At 39.5% G+C, this 17,829-nt stretch overlaps 1 protein-coding gene across 8 annotated transcripts in view; it reads left to right on the top strand.

Moving 5' to 3' along the window:
• The window catches only part of slc8a1b (solute carrier family 8 member 1b), a 126,325-nt gene that overhangs the window by 99,557 nt on the left and 8,939 nt on the right, over nucleotides 1–17,829 (top strand). For 3 of the 8 annotated variants that reach the window (XM_053332542.1, XM_053332543.1, XM_053332544.1), the window contains exons 5-6: nucleotides 3,903–4,048; nucleotides 7,643–7,742. In XM_053332542.1, the coding sequence (XP_053188517.1) occupies nucleotides 3,903–4,048; nucleotides 7,643–7,742 (246 nt within the window). The remainder of the gene's footprint in view (nucleotides 1–3,902; nucleotides 4,049–7,642; nucleotides 7,743–17,829) is intronic. The other 5 variants (XM_053332549.1, XM_053332545.1, XM_053332548.1 and 2 more) reach the window with 5 other exon arrangements.

Genomic DNA, 17,829 nt, shown 5'->3' with positions numbered 1-17,829 from the left:
AAGCGGAAGAAGGGGTTAGAAATGGTTATGTAACAAAAAAGACATTTAGGGATTGTACATATGCAGTTAGGTGTATGCTGTGTGCATTTTTAAAAGATATACACAGTTTTTGGGAGTAAAAGTCTAATCATCTTTTTATTACTGTATTCAGATGCCTCAGAAACATTTCTGTGTATGTGTCTTGGCTGTAAGGCACATTCAGTTGTATTTAATTGAATTGAGCTGCAAAGTAGCACCTAGAGGGACACCGGGGAGGTGTGTGTGTGTGTAGGGGAGGGGGGGGGGGGGTTAAAATGATAAATGGTACAGACAGCAGCTTTGACAGGAAGCAGCAAGTTATCCCCCAACATTCAACCTCTGTCAGGTCCATTTACACACACACACACACACACACACACACACACACACATACACAAACAGTGTAGCTAACAAGGATACTGCCGGGTCATGCTCATCCCACATGAGGCTTAGTGTAGACTGTTAATTGAGTTCATTAAATCACCATTACATCGTGTGTAATGGTGTGTGTTTGTGCGAAATGAAGCTCATTGTGAATTCAAGTTAACTTACGAGGAAGCATGAAGGGCATGTCAGATATAATTCCCACCAGGCAGTTTTTGTGAAATCATCTTTCACGTAATGTTTAGAGCAAATCAATACAGCCAATTTATCACATCTGAAGATCTTTCAGAGTTGCAATCTGTGCGTATTATGTACCAAAAAAAAAACAGGTAAAACACACCAGCTGATTGTCACAGTGATATATTACTGTCATTAATATGATTACTTCCTGTCAAAACTCTTACAGATGATTATTCGTCAAATCAGATGGTTTATTCAAATGCTCTCACCCATGTAACCCATCATTCTCTGCATCATCGCAGCCATCACAGGACATTTAAATAATCATCCCGTTTTCTTGCTAATCATTGAAACAAATGATTCATCAGTAGAAACAAAGGATCAAAACAGTACTAGCTTGAAATTAAGAAAAATAGAAAGTAGAACTGCTGGTGTGATGCCACATTATGAAGAAAATTAAATGAAACCATCACATTTAGGTTTAGTGAGGTTCTGAACACCAATATATTTACACTGTGCCTTTTTTTATGCTGGTCGAGTTACAGAACTCAGTAGGTTAAAACACCCTCCAGTCATATTCTATGATATATAATAATCCTCTGCTTGGAATAATATATTGCGCCTGATATGGTTTTCCCACAAAATAATTTCATTACAAAATCCTTACAGTTGTTATCTCTTCCTTCTCCCTCAATGAAAAACCCAGAATCCATGAATATTAAAGTTATGCAACCTTAAATCATGGCAACAGTAAAATGTCACAACTCAAGGTTGGAAACTGGCCTCCTGCAGCAAAGTCCACTTTTTTTCATCCAACTATTCACCCAACCTGCCTCCTCATCATAAGGTAAAATCATCTCATGAAGTCACTGCATCACTTCATAATCATTATGGTCACTAGATGAATTCAAAGTATCTATAGGTCATTTTTCTTGTGAGGAACGGGCTGATAGTGGACCACGACTGGCTCCAAACTAGTTATGATGTTGCAAATCATGCTTTTACACCTTTGAATCTGATTTTCAGTGAGCACAGAGAAATGTTCCACTTCCTGCAGATGTCTGGTGTTAAACTCAACTGAGGGAACAGGAAGAAAAACACATTTTTGACCTGAGGTGAAAAAACAGTGCTGCAAAATGTGACTCCATAACAGACGCAGAGTAATAATTTACCCAAATAAAACTGGATTGTTTTCATCATTAACATTGATTAGCATGAATTTGAATGATGATTAAGTGACTGTAAACATCCTATTCTCTGGCAGATTAACTTAACTTGTTCAAACATCCGTACGGATGTTTTGTACTCCAATTAGTGATTCCAAAATTAGATTTGCTAGAAAACTCTAATGTCCGCAGTACAATTGTGTATATGTGACACTATAAACATGGTGTAAAACATGTCAGCTGTATTTCATAGACTTTTTTAGAACAGCAGTCTTAAGAGGTGCAACTCGTCAAGCCAATCAGCAAATCATCAACACTGTACATGGTGTGTCTTCAACCATATGAAAGGATATATTACTGATACATTAATGGATATAAGAATTGACTTCTATGCGGTTCAGCAATATTGTAGCAACCATGCCATTACTGCAGCACGCTATGTTTTGTTTGTGCCTGTGAGGCTTTAGTTGCTCTTCTTGCCTTAAGCTCTGATGGGACGGCTGTAGCTCGGAGGTAGAGCGGGTCATACACTAATCATATAGGATCGATTCCCAGCTCCTCCACTCCGCATGTTGAGGTGTCCTTGGGCAAGACGGCAAGACACTGAACCCCTAATTGCTCCCAAGGGCTGTGCCCACTGCTGTGTGAGTGTGTGAAAGAGCATTAGAAACTCCTCTTGATGAGAAGGTTGACATCTTGCATGGCAGCCTCTACCATCAGTCTGTGAATGTGTGTGAGAATGGGTGAATGTTGGCATGTAGTGTAAAGCACCAGACTAGAAAGTTGCTATATATATATGCAGATCATTTAGCATACAACCACACTGCCAAACAGAACTGTGCTGCTCGCTTGTGATAGAGTTAACTTTGATTAAAGTGGTCCTGGCAGAAGTGTGGATGTGTGTGTGTGTGTGTGTGTGTGTGTGTGTGTGTGTGTGTGTGTGTGCGTGTGTGCGTGTGTGCGTGTGTGCGTGTGTGTGTGTGTGTGGACTATAAGCCCCATGCTGCAACTCAACTGAGGGGAACAAATGACCACTGAGCTGGTTGCGGGCTCACAATGCACTGGAATATAATGGAAGGCAATGGCATGGATAACCATTCCCCCATGGAAATTTTGATCATTGCCCATCTCTCCCTTTCCCTTACTCTCCCTCCCCCCTCCCTTTGATCCGTGCAGTGAGTTCAGAGACCCTTTAGTGAAACTCAATTACTGACACACACTACAAAGAAAAGAGGAAAGGAAGAAAAGGGGAAAGAGAAGGGAGTTGTGTGAGAAAGTGAGACAAGGATAATGAGATGACAGAGGAAATGGAAGTATATTTTCATCCGGTAATGTTACTATAACTACTGAACAATGTACACTGATATTAATTAAACACAAAGACATGTGAGAGGAATCCATATCCTGAGTCTAATTGTGTTTGGTTCAGTTCAGTTTAAAGATTCATAGTCACTAACAATGTAGTTTGTTTTTGAATATAGTTGGCTTCATTATGCAGCTGTCTGTCTTTAGTTCAGTAGTCCATTCAGTCTGTCATTAAGAAATAAAATTCAAGCCAAAAACTCAATCACTAATGGTGTTGTTTTGTTTTAGGCTATGTCATAAAAAAAGAGCTTTTTACATTTTGTCGCAATTAAAAAAAAAAAAAAAAAGTTACAATGGCCAGATGGAGTGCTGTTATGACAAAGTAGTTTCATTTCCACACTGTTGAGTTCATCACAACTGACACAAATTGACAAGGGCTGCTTTAAGTGTCTGCATTTTTAACACAAATGTCTGATGTGCCACTAGTCTGATTTTTTTGGAAATTGTAGAGATGAAACATTATTTTGAGGAGTTCCTGCATCTTTTGGTGGGCATCCTTTTTTTCTTCACCTTCATATCATATTTTCATCTTTCAGTAGCTGTAGCCAGCTTTTCACATTTGACACGTTCTGTGTGACATTAAAAACTTGCTACAAAGAAAGAAAGTCTGTTACACTTTGTTCCCTTTCAAAACTCCTTTCTAATTAATTGCTACTCTTCTCCCAGCCAGAAAGCCTTTCCAGGCTATGTATTAATTTGTCTAATTAATACTTATAACATTACCAAAAATCTGCGTCCTGCTGCCATCCTGTTCTAATATTTCAATGTGTTGTCTTGTGGTGTTTTCAGAGGAACAGCACAAGGAAGAGGAGGAGGAAGAGGAGCCGCTGGCAGGAAAGGATGAAGAGGAGATGCGCATTGCTGATATGGGCCGCCCCATGCTGGGAGATCACGCCAAACTGGAGATCATCATAGAGGAATCATATGAGTTCAAGGTAACACAGAGAGTGTGCTTGTTTGTGAGTCACATAGTGAGATGATTTAAATACTAGAGGGCATTATTAGAGGTTAATCAGTCATGCAAATATGACACAAGCACATGTTCCCAATATTTAGTGGGACCTCTGGAAAATTTACACTAGCTGTTGATCAAACACAGATGAAGGCAGGTTGACAAAACTGTTAAGCTCTGTGTTTTTATAATAACTGCCACCAAATCAGACTCTAAAAACCAACCCACTTAGTTTGTTACTATAAAGTTTATTGCTATTAAAATGACACTCCACCCTGTCTGTTTCCATATGAAACATTATCAACAAAACAAGTACAGGAATAACACATGACCTTGAACCCTGGGATCATTTTATTACACAAAGATATTCAGTTCACACACACATCACAAAGACTTTACAGATACCAAGCACACATACTTTATAAAACTTACAAATAGCAAGCTAGTTTAAGTTGCTATAGTGATAGATTATCTTTTACCAAGTTACAGACACAGAGATATTCATACAAAAACAACACATAGGAAATAACAGTGTGATCGTGTGTCCTTTCCTTGCTGTCCCTCTCCCACGCAGACTCTTAAGAAAAGCGTAGATGTAATTACCATTCATGTTACTTTGTCTGTGTCTGTGTCTGTGTCCGTGTGTGTGTGTGTGTGTGTGTGTGTGTGTGTGTGTGTGTGTGTGTGTGTGTGTACTAATGCATGTTCTTTGCTGCTCTTCCACCTACACGCTCACTTTAGACAGACAGACAGTTAATAACACCCAGTAATAGCTCACCACTTGACAGGATGCTATACTTTGTCAAGTAATTTTGTGCATTAAAGTGTAAGTGTGTGTCTCTGTCTGCGTACATGCATGGAACTGGATCCTATAGTTATCTGAAGTGCTGCCCATCAGCAGCATGGTGGAGTACAACAGAGTGAGAATATCTGACATAACAGTGAAACACATAAGTGAAGGAATAAAAAGATAAATTGTATTCAAGTTCAATAAGTTCACTTGTAAATCTTAAAGTTTCCTTTCAAATCTAAATTGTTATTCAAACAATAGAAACACTGACTAAATAAAACATAGAAATAGCAGACACACATGACAAATAGAGTTAATGGTGCTCTTACTAATTTAAGATTTTCTGTTAATGCCACTAAACAGTAGTCAAGTAGTAAAGTGATGAATGATACAATAGACTCTATATGGATGTCAACGAGATGTGACATTATCCATTGGTTTGCACTGGAGCCAGTTTTTAAGTTGCGGCTCATGGTCGGTGCCATCTTTTACTTTTGGAGCCAGGACTCTTCAAATAAGGAGTAAAAGTAATTCATCAAACCGAAGTGAACGCTAGCTTACTGTGAAAACCAAGTGGCGCACACTTAGGCTAACATAAGCTACTTCAACTAAATTGTGCTAACATGGCAGGTCTGACCCATTTTGAGTCCTGGAGTCACAGAGAGACTATTAACGTCCACATGACAGACATCAAATCTACTATTAGTCTCCAAATCTTTTAAACAGAGCAATATTTTCCAACAAGATCAGCAGCACATTTATTAGAGGACCCAAATGCAGTGATTGAGGCCATAATGACTCACTGAAAAGAACATTACATTGGTGTTTTTAGAGAGAAGTTGACTTTTTTTAATTGGACTTAGTTGGAGCCAGGGACTTTTTGGAGCCAAGGGGTTGTCAGTGGCATTACATGTTAAGGTACTGCTACATTGGCTACAGCCTCAAGCTGTGGTTAATGGGGAAAACTGATTCAAAATCCAAGAATAATTCAATTTTTTTGCGTAATATTATAAACAGTTTCAGCTTATTTAGCGAAACTCTGGGATCTTCACTGGAATTTAAAATAAAGTATTGGACAATGTGTGGTTGTAGTCAATACACAACCATTCACTCAATTTCTCCTACACACTATAATTTTTTCCTCTTTCTCCCTCCTTAATTTTCCTTCCTAATATCCCAGTTATTCCTAATTTTTTCCTCCTATCCTCCTTCATGTCCTCCTTTCCCTACCTCCTTGCTTCCTTCATAGTATTTATATTTCTTTGTTGTTTTCTTCAAGAGGAAAAACTATGACAGATTGAGATAACACACAAACAGTCATGCATGCACACACACTAATTAGCAGAGCAGTGGGGATTGCTTTCTCCTTTTCTCTCCACTTCAGAGGGAAACTGGGATGCTAATTGTGTTGAATGGAGCTTAGGGGGTGAAGATAGTGCATCGGCGCTGCTGTGGACACACACACACACACACACACACACAGAAACATGCACACATACTTTCCCTTTAGTATATGTGTGTTGATTTAACTGTACTCTGCAAGGTTTTTGTAATAGTGTCTTTCAGATTCTGTGTTGCGCTGTTATTTTTACCTCCTTTGTTTTCATTTCCCGCTTCAGTTCATTACTTAAAGCAACTACAAGGACTTGTTAACTGGTTATGAAACAGTCTCAGTTTAATACTGATGTCTTTATATGACCTACATAAGCAAACGAGACCATCAGTGAGAATGCTATTTCCATATTCTCATTTTTAAAAAGACGAGAAAAAAGAGAGAGAGCAACATTGGCCAAGCAGGCTAGAGAGTAAATGAAGAGAGCCAATGCACCCAGCAGTAAGACAGAGAAATAAAATGTTCTTTTCTCACAGTTTCACAGTGGTTATGTTCTAAAGCACAAATAAACACACCCACACCTCTACACAACCCTGCGGAAAAGTCCAACATTGCCATATTTGGTTTTAGTGCAGCCATACATGTAACCGAGGAGTCTGAACAGTACTAAAACAATTTAGTTTTTTTTTTTTCAATGTCATCATATTAAATGTATTAATCTAACATAGATACATTATCTATCACTATGCATCCTACAAACAGCTGTGTTTGAAAATGAAAGTTGTTAGCCAAGTCAAGATCGTAATGACATGAGGCAGTGGGACTCATGGGAAATGCAGTCTTCATTCTGGGAAATGCTACTGGCTAGACTGCCAAAATCAACACAAAATGAAAGGTCCTTGTAGTAACTTTAAGTGTCAGCCAGACTGGTGTGAAATAAATGTTTTTATTAAAACTTTTTTATTGAACCACTGCAGGATAGAACACACTGCTAGTACTTCTCCACTCTCTGACTCTGTCTCATACATTATTATTGACAATTGGTTATAGATGAACATGTGCCTCTGTCACAGTTTGATGATAATATTATTACTGTTTCTCAAAATTAAGACCACATTCCCTCAGATACAGTTTACTTTTCTTGAATCTCACTTAATTTGTAAATGAATTACAGGCTGCATTTGACCATCTCCAGTGACCTAGAAATCAGTTTCCTCTGAAAGAATAGTGCCATTTTCCTGTTTTCTGTCATAACAAAATCCAGCAGATTTGTCAAACCTAGCAAGTGGCAAATGTCTGATTCTGAAAAATTGAAGATTTTATTAAATGACATGTTGTCTTTGTTGTTGTCATTTAGCTGTTTTCAAGGTGAAGAATGAACCCAAACAAAACTTCAGCTGGAGCTCTTATATCCGACCATTATTATTTATGTGTTTTTGTTTTTTTTTCACCAGAACACAGTGGACAAGCTGATCAAGAAGACCAACCTGGCTCTGCTGGTAGGAACCAACAGCTGGAGAGACCAGTTCATAGAGGCCATCACTGTGAGCGCAGGTAAGTCCAGTGTGTGTGTGTGTTTGTGTTTGTGTGTGTGTGTGTGTGTGTGTGTGTTTATCAGTGTAGTAGTTCAACTCATTTAAATCATCTGAGGTGAAGAAGCAGATTTGGGTGTAGCTTATAAATAGTTTTTAGTAGGAACAGCTGCAGTTTTATAGCCACAACGTCATCTGCTCTGTTTGTTATAACGATCAATACAATCAAAATGATCACAATACTAATGTAGATTGTGTGCATGTGCAGTTGTGTTGCTACTTTACCGATGGAGATTGCACCAGGTACTCTGAGGGCTGACTGTGCGTAAAATGAAGTGGGGCGATTTCATGGTCCCATGGAGTCTTGTGTGTGTGTGTGTGTGTGTGTGTGTGTGTGTGTGTGTGTGTGTGTGTGTGTGTGTGTGTGTGTGTGTGTGTGTGTGTGTGTGCGTGCGCATCTGTGTTTATGGTTTTTATGGTTTTTAATAGTTAATGGGAAGTGAACTGGCCTGGTTTGATGGCTTGGGCAGACAAACACTGACCAGATGGGAGATTATGTTGGGAGCAATTGTGTGTGTTTTAGCCCCACACAAAGACAATATGTGTGTGTTTATTTGGGACAGAGAGGGACAGAGAAAAAGGGCAATATCTAGCACAAAATTTCACATCACTGACAAGAGAATCTTTGATCCATTACAAGCCAATATGATATTAATCTCCCATTAAGGGGGAGACAGAGACATGTGAACAGTGACAGATAAGACAATATATCATGTAGACATAGACAGAGGGGTTTAGGAGGTGGGGGGTGAGGGTGGTGGTATGTATAAACAGGAAGAAAGAGAGAATGCATGCAAAAAGAGGCTTGGAAGGGAAAAAAATAAGAAGAAATATAGGAGATGTATGTAGGAACTGCAAAAGAGAAAGAGGGAGCATTTTTATGTGTCGCTGCAGAATCTTCACAGTTCATTGGTTATTAGTGGTTACTTGCCCTCTGGAGGCAACGGAGCATTACTGCAGTTAATCAGTGGAAAGAGAGCAGAAACAGAGGCTGTAATACTCTGAATAGTTGTGCAGAAAGTTCTTAATGTTGTGACACTCATGTCTCAACAAAACAATGAAGCTGACGTTGAAGTTTCTTTAATGGGCACATTCATTCCAAATAGTCTCAAACACACTTCCTCTTGTGTGCATTTGACCTCAATCTTCTCACATAACGCCCTGTTGTGTAATTAAGCTGTACAGTACATTGTGGGTACATTATATATTTTTTTAGTTAGAATAGATTCACAAAGTAGGCAGTTGCAGAGTAAGTTTTATTGTTATTACTCCAGAAGTTAGGCTATTATTTAATTTGCATTTACAGTATTGTTCATATCATTGTACTGTAGGTATCTCTTATCTGGTCATTTTAGTTCCCACCTGCTGTTGTTGCTGTCTGTTTGATGTGATTATTTCAAAGAAAAAACTGTACTGACTGACTGAACTACATAGCAGCAAATCACTGTGGGGCAAAAGAACAGACATGTATTTGTTTGGTGTTTATTAATATGAAAATAGTGCAGATAATCTCTAGTTGGACAAAAAGAAAACCATCCGGGTTTGCCACTGCTGCTGCCTCTGAAATCTGTGTTTCTATTAGAGCATTGTTTGTCTGTCGCCTGTTCAATCACTTTAGTGGCTACAAATAACTTTATCATGTGTGTGTGTGTGTGTGTGTGTGTGTGTGTGTGTGTGCTTTAGTTAGCCAGCCTGTCATCCAGCCTTTGTTGGCGAGCTGATGCCATTAATGAAAAGACCTGTCTTCACTCTCTTATCTGGGATTAGCTTGTCTAGGCTGAAAGAGTGCTGTGTGTGTGTGTGTGTGTGTGTGTGTGTGTGTGTGTGTGTGTGTGTGTGTGTGTGTGTGTGTGTGTGTGTGTGTGTGTGTGTGTGTGTGTGTGTGTGTGTGTGTGTGTGTGTGTGTGTGTGTGTGTGTGTGTGTGTGTGTGTGTGTGTGTGCGCTAAAGAGAGTGCTGTAAAAAGGCACTGAATGCTGTTTCCACCAAAGAATACACTTTAGTGGTGAGACACACACTCTCTCTGTATCTATATATTTCAAGGTTTCACCATGATTCATAACACTTAATTTGGCTCAGCTGAACTGTTGCACACACACAAATACATGCAGTTGATACATTGAATCAGATTCAAAACCAGATCAAACCGAATGCTAATTGCTTTTCTTGGCCCTTTAAACCTAAAGCTGATTGGATTGTGTGAGTTGAAAGTGTTTTGAGAAGGGCTGATTGGATGCTCACACATCAAACTGGGAGCTGATTGGGTAGACAGGCATCCAGCTGGGAAGTGACAGATTGGGGTAGAAACGTTTCGGCAAATTGTTTCTCAGCTCCCCGTTTATTGAGAATGGGAATGAGAAAAGAGAGAGAACAAAATGATATATTTTTTTTAAAAACACTGAGATAGCTCAAGCACTTGCTGAGGGAGTAGGAAAAAGGATGTGCTGATACAGTAAAGTACATTAATATCATGAATACTAACTGAAAACCAAATATATACAACATACAGTAGTACAGAGTATTAATATGCAGTGAGGAATTGTGACACAAATACATAGACAGCACATACAGCTAGGTGTTTGGTTAGAGCCACAGGGAGTTGAGATCAATCTGAAATCAACCACATCTGTGATGATTACCATCAGCTCCCATTGTCTGGGTTTTTTCTGAGACTCATTTAAACCCAGCATGTGCCTAACTGTTTATTTGAGCCCTGGAGTGTTTCCTCTTTTGGCTCAGTTAATTTGCTAAAGTTATAACGATGCCAATTTACGCGTGGCACCAATGAACCTCAGTGCAATGCCTAAAAAACATAAGGCTCAATCCCCCCCCCCCCCTCCTCCTCCCAGAGTAACACTGTGAGCTGTTTTCCTAGTTCAGCATCTTTAGAACTAAAACAGTATGTGGTTGTGATGGTGGTGTTGTTTTGTGCTTTTTAACTGGTGTAAACACTGAGGAAGTGATGATAGTGTAGTTATATTTAGCCGGAGCTTAAACTGAGCTAGTTTCAAAGTGCAGTACAATAACTTTCATTCACCATGAGTGTCGTCATGTAGGTGGATTCAGCAATGATAACAATCCATTATGTTAGTTTAGTCCCAACCCTGTTATATGTTTTCACATCTTCTCCTCCATTTACTGCACCGCCTCTTTCTCACACACAGTATTCCTTTGCCTCACCCACTTAATTACCAAACACAGGAGAAAGGTCAAAGATTAATTACTTCTCCTGTGGAATAGAAGTGTGCTGAATCTTAGATGGAGGCATGAGGAGGAAATGAGGTGGGCCTGGCTGTGACATAAGGCCGGGGTCACCTTCTCTAGGGATGGATGGATGGATGGATGGATGGATGGGTGGATGGATGGAAGAGGTGGGTGGTTGATGAGCAGGTTGATACAGGAAATAACAGTGGGAGTAATAAAACGATGGAGAAGGGTGGAGTGAGGATATTAATGAAAATAATGAATTACATATTTTTGTGTGGGAACAAAATGTCTCAAATAGTAACAGTACCCTACTGGAAGGGAGGGAAAACAAGGGAGGAACAACAGCTGGAACACCAGAAAAAAGCCATTAAGAGTATGTCTTTGGAAAAACAAACATCTTGCATCATTAGAGAATGAGCTAAATTGGCTTCAACAGCTGTCAGTACTGGAAGGTGGGAAGAGAGAAAAGGAAAGGAATTAAGAAAACACTTGAAGGGCAGAGAGCTCTTTATAATAATAAGACAAATCAACTAATAAGCTGTGTGCCTGTTGAAGGAGATCTTTTGCTCTTTATGTGGATGCTTAATGTGGACTTGACACACACATTTTACAAACTGAGCATCCCACGCACACACACACTTACACACATTAAGCCCAATTGAGACATGCTGTAACTTAGCGGCTCATCCCTTCAAACACATACTGCTGGTTCAAGGGTTTGATCAAGTCCAGAGCGACTGTCACTGATACGCTGGTGGATTTAATACACACTGATAAGCTAGCTTCTTCTAATCTCATCTCTCTCTTTCTCTCTTTCTGTCTCTCATCCTCTCTCTCCCGCTATCATCCTGCCTCTCTCTCTCTCTCTCTCTTTTATCTCCTCTCAGACGTATTAGATTGAAATCAAGATTAAAATCACTTTTAAAAGAGCCTCAGTTCCTTCATGTCGACCAAAGAAATTTCAAATTTCTCTGTCTTTGTCTCTCATCCTTTCGCTCCATTAGAAGTGTCAGATCAAGATCTCAGTGTTTAGAGGCCCTCCGTTAATTATTCCATCCTCGTCTATGCAAAATCGCCTGTTTATCAGTTTATCAGTTAAATTAAGAGAAGGTTGCAGATTTCAACCAGCTTTTCTACTAAGATGGCAGCCGTGAAAAGACATTTAAAATCTGCCAAGGCTTAACCTAGAGGTCACCACCATCATAACACCACTTTGGCACTTACACAGACGTGCGCTTATGTACACACACACATACACACAAAATGCTGCAGAGACCATGACATTCATTTCAAAGCTAGAAACCTGCATTTAACCAGCCATTAAAGCTCTCTGAAATGTCAGAAATGTGTTGTGTGTGTGTGTGTGTGTGTGTGTGTGTTTGCTTGCGTATGTGTATGTGTACACTGACCTGTTTTCCCGTGGGTGTGTCTTCTCTTGTTTGAAGCATGGCTAATGGTGAATTTTCCCCAGATAAACTAACAGAGAGTGACGGGGAGAGATTATGTGTGTGTTCGTCAACATGCAGCTGTTAGTATAGAGCATGACGAGCCTAACATGTTGCTGTTTGGCAAGCAGCCAAATAATGTTGAATCCTGGATGCATTTGCTGTCATTTGCATGTTTTTTTTTTGGGTAGCATGAAATATCTTCAACCATTGCCGTGTGTCCTTTCATATGATAAATGAGTCCTAGAAAAGCCTTGAAGCTACATTTTTGAGAGTTACTGGTCAATGTAATCATTTCTCCTGACTCCATACTGACTTTGAAGAATTCTCCTGAGTACTGTTAGGGAGAAAACAGTCCTTGTCCTATGAAAACATGTATTCTAAAGTTGTACTGAAGCTCTCATGTGCCTTCAGCAGTCTGAATAAGCCAAATCAGCCAAATTTGGGTCATGCAAATAACCAGTGTTGAGTATCAGGAGTAAAGTCAGTGACAGCACAACATTGCCACTCATGCCAGGATCAGACTGCTAAACATATTTGTCTTTAGAGATTTCAGATAAGGCGATTATAGATTTATGAATCTTTTCTGTAAGTCTGCTGAGAGATGCGGCAGACTGCAAATTGAACCCCGACAAATGTATTTATAAGGCGTCAAATCACAACAAACGTTATCTCAAGGCACTTTATACATTGAGCAAGTCTAGACCTAATTTGATTTAAAGAGACCAAACATTCCCACATGGCGACAGTGGCAATGAAAAAATCCCCTTTTAATGAGAAGAAACCTCAAACAGAAACAGGCTCTAAGTGGCTGACCATCTGGCTTGACCTGTTAAGGTTGAAGGAGAGAGAGAGAGAAAGGGAAAGAGAGAGAAGGAGTAAAGGGATAAAGGATAAGTAAAGAAGAGAGGGAGAGAGGAGAGAGGAGAGAGAGGCACAGTGACAAACAATGAATTAACATTGAAAATAATAATAGCTGCAGTGAGGGCCCAGGGCACTGTCCAGGGCACCTGCAAAAAGAAAGACCAGTGAATGCATTAATAGTACATGCACGTAGATGGATAGAGAGAGGGTTTTGTGGTTTTGTCCTATTATCAGGCTCATATTGATGACAAGTTCACATTATATCAAAGTTACCGTATTTACAAGTTTCTGACTTGTAAATAGCATCAACTTGCAAGCAGCAATTATGACGAGGAGACTGTGATTTATCTGAAGCTCTGATCAAGCCTACATGGCACTTAATAATATGGAAGAGCTTGAAAACTAAGGAAACATGTCATGTCTTGGCCTCACAACAGCCAAAGTCTGTTGTTCAATGTTTCTGAGTATTTTAAACCTTCATACAACCAACTCAGTTACCATACAACCTTCCTGAGCTGCCAGATGTTGTGAAGGGTCCTTTAACATGGGAATCTTTCTGATTCTCCACATCTATCCTAAGGCTTGAAAAATCATGATACGTTGACACACAACTGTTCACACCCTGTCTCCTAACAACTATCAAGTGTTTTTCCTGAACTTTTACAAAACAGTTGTAGCTGCCTAAACCCAATCAGACACTGACAAAAGGTGTTGTCCTTCCACTAGCAGTACCAAATCAGAGAATGTTTTCATGGGTCATTTTTGGAAGGCAATGTTTTATGTCATTTCGGCACACATTAATAATGTCACTGAAATGGAAGGAAGGAAGGAACGAAAGGAGTAAGGAGGGAGGGAGGGAGGGAGGAAAGGAGGAAGGAAGGAAGGAAGAAAGGAAGGAAAGGAGTAAGGAGGGAGGGAGGGAGGGAGGAAAGGAGGAAGGAAGGAAGGAAGAAAGGAAGGAAAGGAGTAAGGAGGGAGGGAGGAAAGGAGGAAGGAAGGAAGGATGGAAGGAGGAGGGAGAAAAGAAAGAAGGGTGGAGGGGAAGAAGGAAGGAAACATTAAAGAAAGAAGGAAGAAGGAAGGAAGGAAAGAAGGAACAGTCAAAAGAGATGGGGTCAATTTGACCCGGGAGGACGAGACAAGGGTTAAATAGAGATTGGACCTAATGTTTCAGTGTGGGAATATTAAAAGAGTATAAAAAACATTTAATCAAAGAAAGCAACACAGTCTTGTTTAAGAGCATGTTGTAGTTAGACTAGACTGTTTGACTAAGTGCACAAAGGAAGGGACAACAAGACAGATTTTTTAAAAAATCAATGGAAAGGAAATCAAGGGCGAGAGAGGGATTGTTACGACAGAGAATGAGAGAATGAGAGAAAGGGGGAGAAAAGTGAAAGAAAGAGATTGATGTCCAACTACTTCACACTCCAGTGCCCTTTAATTACTAAGTCCACAGTTGTTCATCGCGTGCCCCTCTGTGTGTGTCCACACCCGAGGGAAGCGCAGGAAATGTAGGTGTTCATAGCAAAACATTGAAAGAGGTGAAACACAAAGAAAGCGCCTTGTAGCCTGGAAGTAGCTGACATTTATAGTTATAGTGTTCACTGTAGGATTTCACACCAATAAATGTTACCTGAATTCATAGAGGAGACAAAGAGAACACATGTTGAGAGTTGTGGTTATTTTTACTGTGCTTATTCAATGTAAGTGCTGCTGGCAAATATCAGATCTTGTGTTATTCTCTATACTAAAATCACCAATTTGTTTGTCCTTCCTTAAATACTTTCTGTTTTTGACTCATCTATCCACTCTTGTGCACTCACCAGCTACAGATGCCAATCTTTAAAATGGGTCACAAAGAAAGTTTCATTTTTTTAGTAATTTCTTAAAACCACAGGGCACTCAAACAAGAGTAAATAATGCATTTAGGGACTATTTTCTGCTGCCCCAAGTGAATATTTACAGCAGCAGGAAGGTGTATGTGGGATTGACTCAAAATAAACTACAGTGCCCTTGTTCATAGTAATGAAGATATATTTAAATATGGCTGTTAATAGGTTTTGGATTGCAGTGGAGATCTATGGCACAAACCTTTGACAGGTACTGTACAACAGACTTTGGCTACATGGTGTTTTGAGGACTGATTCCTCTTCATCTACTGGAGCTTAGATTGACCCTCATTGTGCGTCACTTTGAACGAAAGCGTCTGTCAAATGAATAACTGTAAATGTTCTTCAGCTGCCCTCATTGTGCTGCAGTTCACGTCCCAACCTGCTTGTCCTTGTTATGTACAAACTGTAATTTGCATCCTTTAGACAGTGAATGACAATGAATGGTTGACTCACTCAGTGACTGATTATTTAATTGATCTGTAGACTGATTGGCTTGTCAAAAGACAGCCTGACATTTACTGATGGACCGTGTGTGTGTGTGTGTGTGTGTGTGTGTGTGTGTGTTTGTGTGTGTGTGTGTGTGTGTGACAACTGCTCTTATAAAATGATAGATGTTACATAAGTCCTTGCTGAACAAAATGATGACACTGTTTCAGACTAGATATTTAGTTTGTACAAAGGAATGATACAACTATAATTATGATTTCATTTTGTGCCTTACTGAGAAAAAATTCAGCCACACGTGTGTGTCATGTATCTGTTCAAAGCTCTCCAGCGACTCTCTCCAGTGCCTGCTTGACAGCCTGACTGTGTGTGTGTGTGTGTGTGTGCATGTGCGTGTGTGTGTGTGTGCATGCGTGTATGTGCATGTGTGTGTGTGTGCATGTGTCTGAGACAGACAGGCTGACAGCACTAGTGGAACATGAATATAAACATGAGGGTGTCAGCATGAGTTCTGACAGACAGATGCGAACACACACACACAATCACACAGCTGTCATAGTACAGTTGAAGTCAGTGTCTGTTAGTCTGAAGTGAGGTCAGGTCAGAGTATGTTGAAACATCTTAGGAAACGGGTTAAAATTCAGATTTATTATCCAGTGGACAGAAGATGGAGATGTGTTCAAAAATCCATTTGTTAAAAAAGTCCTGCCAGGTTCTCATAATGACCACATGCTTATTTATGTGTGTGTGTGTGTGTGTGTGTGGATATGTGTGTGTATGGATACGTGTTTTTGTGTAAACAGGCAACAGTGAATGAATGAATGATTCTCACAAGTCCCCTGAGCTTAGACTGTACCACGCTAAGCACACAGTCCTACACTCAGACAGACACGCATGTACACACATCACACTTGGCTGGCAGCATGTAGTAAAGAGGTGCTGCTGTCCATATCCACCCTGACCTATGAATTTGCAGCTACTGGGCACGCTCAGTGAGCAGCAAGAGATAACACACTCCAGCACCTCTGTAGGCCAAAAGAGAGAATATTGATATGTGTGTGTAGGTGTGTCAGATTAGATAATTCTGCAACTGATATATTGTAAATGTGTTATATTTACTGTTTCTTGGAACAATATTTTGATGTCTTTTTTTGACTGTTTTTATCTATTTTTGAAAATAACAGTGAGATGAATGATCACACACACACACCCACACACACTCTCACACAATATGGAGTGACGAGACAGACAATGGCATTTAGAGAGTAACAGCAGGTTCTGGAAGGATGAGGGAGATTTAGAGGGATGAAGCAAGAAAGTGACAGAGAATATTCAATTATATAAAGGCTATATCAGCAAATTATGACCAAGGATGAAAAGAGTGTGGAATAGAGAAGGAGAGAGAAAGAAAGAATTACTTTTGCATAACCACTTTATCACTATAATGCTTAACTGAGCATGGAAATAGAGTGATGGAAAAGGAAGAAAGAGTGCATAGAGAGGCAAAAAAAAGGCAAATATAGAAGGAATTGTGAGAGAGGATAGAAATATGAGCCAAATAGAAGAGACTCACAGAGATTCATGTTATGAGGGAGCCAGAAATCACAGTAAATGGTGTCACTTCACACTGAAAAAAATGTAATCCAGGAAGCAATTATGTTTCTCATTAGAATGCAACAATTTAATAGTTTATGTGATGCAATTTCTATAAGGGCAGAGGTTGACAAATTAACTCATTTTGCAACAGCAACAGTTTGAAAGTTAAAGGCTATGTCTGGCATACCAACAAATCTCATGTGCAGAGCCAAACCACAAGATTACTCATCCTGCTCAAAAGTATTATGTGTGTATCCGAAGCCTGATATATTCTATTCCTCTGTGTCGTAGCCCTCCACTCAGAGGAGGCACAGAGGAATAAGTATACAGGCTACAGCGTTCTCAGCTGAGAGCTCAACAAATCACTTTCAACACTGAAAATGATTTTTTTTAAATGACCTTATTTGTTTCATCTTATTCTATTCAACAAACAATACACTGATTAAATTACAATAGCAATCTACATTATGGAGCCCACTGTCATGTACCCAGCTCCATCAGACACAGTTTATAGCTTATTTAATACTTTTATTTCCCTAAACAAAAAACATTAACAAACAAACAAAAAAAATGTAAAAAATAAATAAACAAATAAAAATAAA

The sequence above is a fragment of the Scomber japonicus genome, chromosome 14 (assembly GCF_027409825.1).
Source record: "Scomber japonicus isolate fScoJap1 chromosome 14, fScoJap1.pri, whole genome shotgun sequence".
Lineage (NCBI taxonomy): Eukaryota > Metazoa > Chordata > Actinopteri > Scombriformes > Scombridae > Scomber > Scomber japonicus.
Note: the sequence above shows the minus strand (reverse complement) of the source record. Positions and strands in the feature narration are given on the sequence as shown.